Consider the following 5,600-nt stretch of genomic DNA (forward strand, 5'->3'; position numbering starts at 1 on the left):
CTAATTCAGATCCCCTACTACTACAGTATATCTCATTGCTTCATCATTTTCTTATGTGGACTGCCAACATCTAAATCATGGTGTAGCTGTCAGATATATCACTCTAGAGCACAAGTTTAAGTGTTTGTCATGTCTCCTTCCTTTTCTTGTTTTTTCAGAGTCCTTTGTGTTGTGCACAGTCAGGCGGTACTGCCTGTCCCACCTTTTGGGGGATGCCGCAATCAGAACGTATCAAATAAGCTTAAGTTGTCTTCTGTCATCAGTGTATGTCCCAGTTTTATTGTCTCCTGGCAGTGCACCTTTGATCAGGTTGCTCAGTGTCTTCATCTATAAAATTGAACACAACCCCATCTGTTTTGCAGTCTCCTGTTGTAAGAAATAAGTGTAGTGTCTGGCTTAGTTAAGTGACAGTTTTATGTCCCACCACACCCATCATATTCTTAATTGGAGTCAGGCAAGTGTGTCCAAGTACTCAGTGTGCCATTGTCTCATGTACTGTGTGTCATTTATACAGCATCAACTAAATTCCTTCTGTTTTAAGTCACATGTATTGAGGCAGAGAAGCATGTTAGATCCTCTTTTTCCTCTGTTCTTAATAGTTTCTGTATTGGTGCTAATACATGCAGCCTCAGTAGTTTCTTCTATAAAATTTGATCATTAAAGTAACAGATTTAGAGCCAGCCAGATAGTTCAGTGGACTAAAGCGCCTGCTTAGGCAGAGTGAGTGAAGCGACTAGGGTTCGATCCCCCGTGTGCCCATGCTAAGACAGTGATTGAGACTGGGTGTGGTGGCCCGAGCACCTGTAATCCCAGCACTTGGGAGGCTGAAAACAGGAGAATCACTACAAGTCTGATCTACTTAGTGAGACCCTAAATACATAAAAAATAAGAGAACAGGACCATCCTGATAGCTCAGCGGACTAAAGCAGCCAGAGATTGTGCTCTGCCGGCTCCGCCCGCAGGGCTCGCTGAGACAGTGATTGAGAGTGGGCGTAGTGGCCCGCATATGTAATCCCAATGCTTGGGAGGCTGAAAACAGGAGAATTACTGTGAGTCTGAGTCCGATCTGTGTAGTGAGACCCTGTAGACCCTGTCCTAAATGCAGAAAAACAAAAACCAAAAAAACAGATTTATGAAACTTTTTTTTTTCATGTATGTATTTGTTACAGGGTCTCACTACCCAGCTCAGACTCGTAGTGAGCCAGCTGTTTTCCAGCCTCCCCAGCCTTGGGATTACAGGCGTGTACCACCAAGCCTGGACTCTCAGGAACACATTCACCTGACTCAGTGTGCCCAAGGAGTGGGTCTGGGGTGGCATACAGGGACAGGGGGATCTAACCCGGGTCCCTGCACTTGGCCAAAGCCAGCACTTCATCCACTGAGCTATCTCACTGGCCCTGGCTTATGAAACTTCTAATGAAATTTCTGCCCAACTTCCCATCGTAAGAGGGTGGTTACAAGGAGTAACACTTCAGGTAAGAGAGCCTTCTTTTGGAAGCCCAAGATCTCTAGCTCCAGTGTGATTAAAGCACAGCCAATAAGGCAGCTTGGCTCAGCTTCTAATTTGATGCATCTCTGGGCTGGGAGCCAACACTTTGCCTCTGATTTGTGGGGAGGGGTCTGATAGCAATCCTAAACTGATTAGAAGGATTTCAGGTCTTAATCTTGTCTTGATCCTGTTCTTATTATCATTAAAAAAAAAAAAAGAAAGAAAGAAAAAAAGAAGAAGCATGCATACCTCTGTGTGTGTGTGTGTGTGTGTGTGTATTCATAAAATGGAGATTACTTCAATATTGCAGATATTTAAAAATACTTTAAAATATAAAGTAAATTGAAGGACGGCAGCAGCAGCTCTTTTCCTGAGCCCTGGCGGGTTCATGAAGCTTCCTTTTTTAGCAGCCCCCATAGCACTTTCTGGAGCTCAGTCTTCTGTCTACGTGTAGGCCTGCCTCATGTTCCTTTACCTGCTTTAGTGTTGATTTCACTATTTAGCTATGCAACTGGATTGTAAAATACCTCAAGTTGGAGACTAGATAATAAGATCTTTTGTTTCTTTTGTATCCTGCAACAATGTCTAGCACAATTGTGGGTACATAATTGTTGATTTATTTCTTGGAATCATGTCTAAGTATTATTTCACTGATTTTTACCCCCCCTTTGAGGTAAGGTCTCACTATGCAGTTCAGGCTAGCCTTGAACTCACTTCATTGCCCAAGCTGGCCTCCCACTTGCAGCAGTCCTCCTGCCCGAGTCTCCCCTGGCTGGGATTACAGGCCATGTGCCACCACATCCAGCTGTCTTTTGCTGATTATTAGCAAAAGAAAAAAATTTCTTAACCTCAGTCTGCCATAATAAGTCTGGGTGTACTGTTCTTCCAGGATTAGAGATAATCAAGCCTATACACATTTACAGTTTGAGAGGAGTAGATACATTATTTTTGATGAAGTGATTTGATTTGGACATCAGGGGAATGAATGGTGCCTTCTGAGAACCGCCTGAGTTGGCACCACATGTTCTGTGCCTGAGGCTTCTATCCTTTAATTCCGTATCAGGCAGCCAAGTGCTCAACCATAGCATTTTATTTTTAATCAGATTTTATTGGTACATTTTAGATATACATAATGATTACATTCATCACTGAGTATTTTCTTTTTATGCGTTCTCTAATTAATTTGTGTTGGCATTGATGTTCTCACTGTTGCCAAAGTTGTATAAAACACTACTTTGTGGGACCGGGGGAGATGGCTCAGTGGAATAAGCGCTTCCCTGGCAAGTGCAAGGGCCTGAGTTCAATCCCCGGTTCCATCAAAAAAAAAAAGAAAGAAAGAAAGAAAATACTGCTTTGTGTTTTGTATTTTGCAGGGCTCTGTACTGTTTTGCTTCATCACTGCTGTGTTCTTTGACTCTAAAGACAATAGCTAAGTAGTTTCATAAACTGCAGAAGCCTAACATCGCAACCTTGTTCTTTTTTATTTATGAGAGAGAGAGAGAGAGAGAGAGAGAGAGAGAGAGAGAGAGAGAGGTGTGTGGCCAGCTCAGCCCACTAGGGGGCGGGGCTGGCTGGCATGTGGTGCTGGGGGATTGAACCGCGGTCCCTGATGCCTTGCCAAGCTTGTTCCAAGTAGGTGCTTTAGACCACTGAGCCATCTCTCCAGCCTGCAACCTTGTTCTTATGACATTTTCAGTTCTTATTTTTCTAGAGGAACTAAATATAGAAAGAAAGTGCAAAAACCTTTTCTAGTCAGTTGCAAATCAGGACATCAAAAGAAATGAAAAGCATTCAAAACTTGGAGTTGGTATCTCTGTGGATTGATTATGTTATTCCTTCAGAAAAACTAGTATGCTATAGCTACTGATAGAACACTAATTTTTTATTTATTTATTTATTTATTTATTTATTTATTTATTTATTTGCACCAGGGGTCAAACTCAGGACCTTGCACTTGCCAGACAAGTGCTTATTCTATTGAGCAATCTCCCTGGCCAGAACACTAATTTTAAATCAAAGCTGTTACCAATTACAATTTAAGATTTGGGGATTTAAAAATTTATTTTATTTGCCTGATAGGTATATTTGGTTTTTTTTTTTTCATATAATAAACTTTCAAATTTGAGTGGCTCATACTGACATTTTATTTTTCTTGCCCATGGCTGTGTACATTATTTGAGCTCCTGGCAGCAGGTTGCCTTCCGATGTTCCCATGTCTCTCCTTCTCCTTGTACTACCAGTTGCCTGCACCTGTTCTTCTCCTGGGGAAAGACAGGAGGGCGAAAATTTAAGCCATACCTCCCAAGCATGTCAAGCCTCTGCTAAGTGCTGTGTTTACTAAAATCGCACTGGCCAGAGTCAGTCAGTGACCTCGCTCACCTTCAGTGGTCCAGCCATACGTCCATTCTCAGCTGGAGGCAGACAAACCTCAAAGGGTTAGACAGTAGAGCTGGTGTTCAAATCCTCTGAGAGTGAAAAGCAAGAAGTAATCCAGTCTTCCCTCTTACAGGAGCAAGCCACTAGCACCATCATTGATTGCTAATGTACTTCCTGTGGGCTACAAAGATGAGCATTTTCATCTTGACTACATTTAAAAAAAAATTCTCCAGTGCTCTAGATTTCTTTTAAAAATGCCCCTTTTAGCCAAACTTACTGTTTTAATAGAAATCTGTCCAAACAGAGGATTGTGATGCTGCCTTTCATGCATTATTTGAGGAAGAACTAGAATGGCTGATTGATTGGAAAGTTGAAGTAGGTTAAAAGGGACTATAGCTGGCGTGGGGGCACCTAAGTGTAATCCCAGCACTTGGGAAGCTGTGGGAAAATTGCTGCACGTTTGAGGCATTCGAGGCCAGCCTGGGCTGTGTAGTGAGTTCAAGGCCAGCTTGAACTACACAGCAAGATCTTGTCTCAAAACAAAACAGCATAAAATTGGAAAGTATCAGGTCAAAGTAAAGTGTCCTTACATTGTTACTACTTTTGTAAATTTTGCTCTGTTCTTTCTGTTTTCCAGTTTGTACCATAAACTAGGAGGGGGTTGTGGCTCACATGTACTTTCTGGAACATTTCTTCTCAGCATCTAAAAGATACAGAAGTGCCATTTTATTCCCCATAGTGAGGAAATATATTCCAATTACATATCCAGATTTCTTGTTTTGCATTTATCATGATGATACTTGAAATTGTGACATGTCTGAACTTATTGTTTTTTTTCTTTTTTTAAAGCATCTTGTCTTTTCTTTCCTTCTAGCCTGAAAATGAAATATCCTCAGACTGCAATCATGTAAGTATGGATTTTCTATAACTCACCATATGTGCTTCATATAGTGATGATAGATGTTAGGACGCTTTTCCTGTTGTTTTAGGAAGCTTTATGTGTTCTTAGAGTCTTTTAATCTTAAAAGAATGGTAAACTTTTAAGAACTACAGGAAGGTTTACAAATTCCTCTTCATTGCAAAAGCCAACAGTTTGTGCCAAATAATATTTATGCCCTTAGTTTTAACCTTTTTTAAAAAAAAATTGGGGGAGATTTTTGTTTGTTTTTAAATTTTATTATTTTTGATTTTGAGATGAGCTCTTGCTATGTAGTTCATACTAGCCTTGAACTAAACCCAGGCTGGCCTTGAAATTGTGGCAATCCTCCTGCCTCAACCTCCCGAGTGTGGGGATTATAGATACATGTCAGCATGCTTGCAAAACTTGCTTTATAGCTCCTATATGGAAATAATTAGTTCTGTGTGTATCAGGTTGACAACTTTAAAATACTGTGTTTAAAGTTTTTTCATTATTCATCTATGGGTGGTAGAACATTAAAAGGAGACCAACTAAATCTTGTAAGAGCCAGGCATGGGGAAAAAAAAAAAAAGCCAGGTGTGGTGGCACACACCAGCACTTTGGGAGACTGAGGCGAGTAGATTGCTCAAGTTTGACGCTAGCCAGAACTACATAGTAAGGCCCTAGGGGGCTGGTGAGATGGCTCAGTGGTCTAAAGCACCTACTTAGAACAAGCTTAGCAAAGCACAGGGACCACGTTCAATCCCCCAGCACCACATGCCAGCCAGCCCCGCCCCCTGGTGGGCTGAGCTGCCCCCACACACACACATAAATAAA

General features: G+C 41.4%; 1 protein-coding gene across 1 annotated transcript in view; it reads left to right on the plus strand.

Annotated features, from left to right (window-relative positions):
- Glg1 (golgi glycoprotein 1) overlaps positions 1-5,600 on the plus strand; it is a 125,395-nt gene that overhangs the window by 56,436 nt on the left and 63,359 nt on the right. Inside the window, exon 2 of the mRNA XM_004625997.2 lies at positions 4,740-4,772. Coding sequence (XP_004626054.1) covers positions 4,740-4,772 — 33 coding nt within the window. The remainder of the gene's footprint in view (positions 1-4,739; positions 4,773-5,600) is intronic.

Source organism: Octodon degus, unplaced genomic scaffold, assembly GCF_000260255.1.
Source record: "Octodon degus isolate 3935 unplaced genomic scaffold, OctDeg1.0 scaffold00011, whole genome shotgun sequence".
NCBI classification, from domain to species: Eukaryota; Metazoa; Chordata; class Mammalia; order Rodentia; family Octodontidae; genus Octodon; species Octodon degus.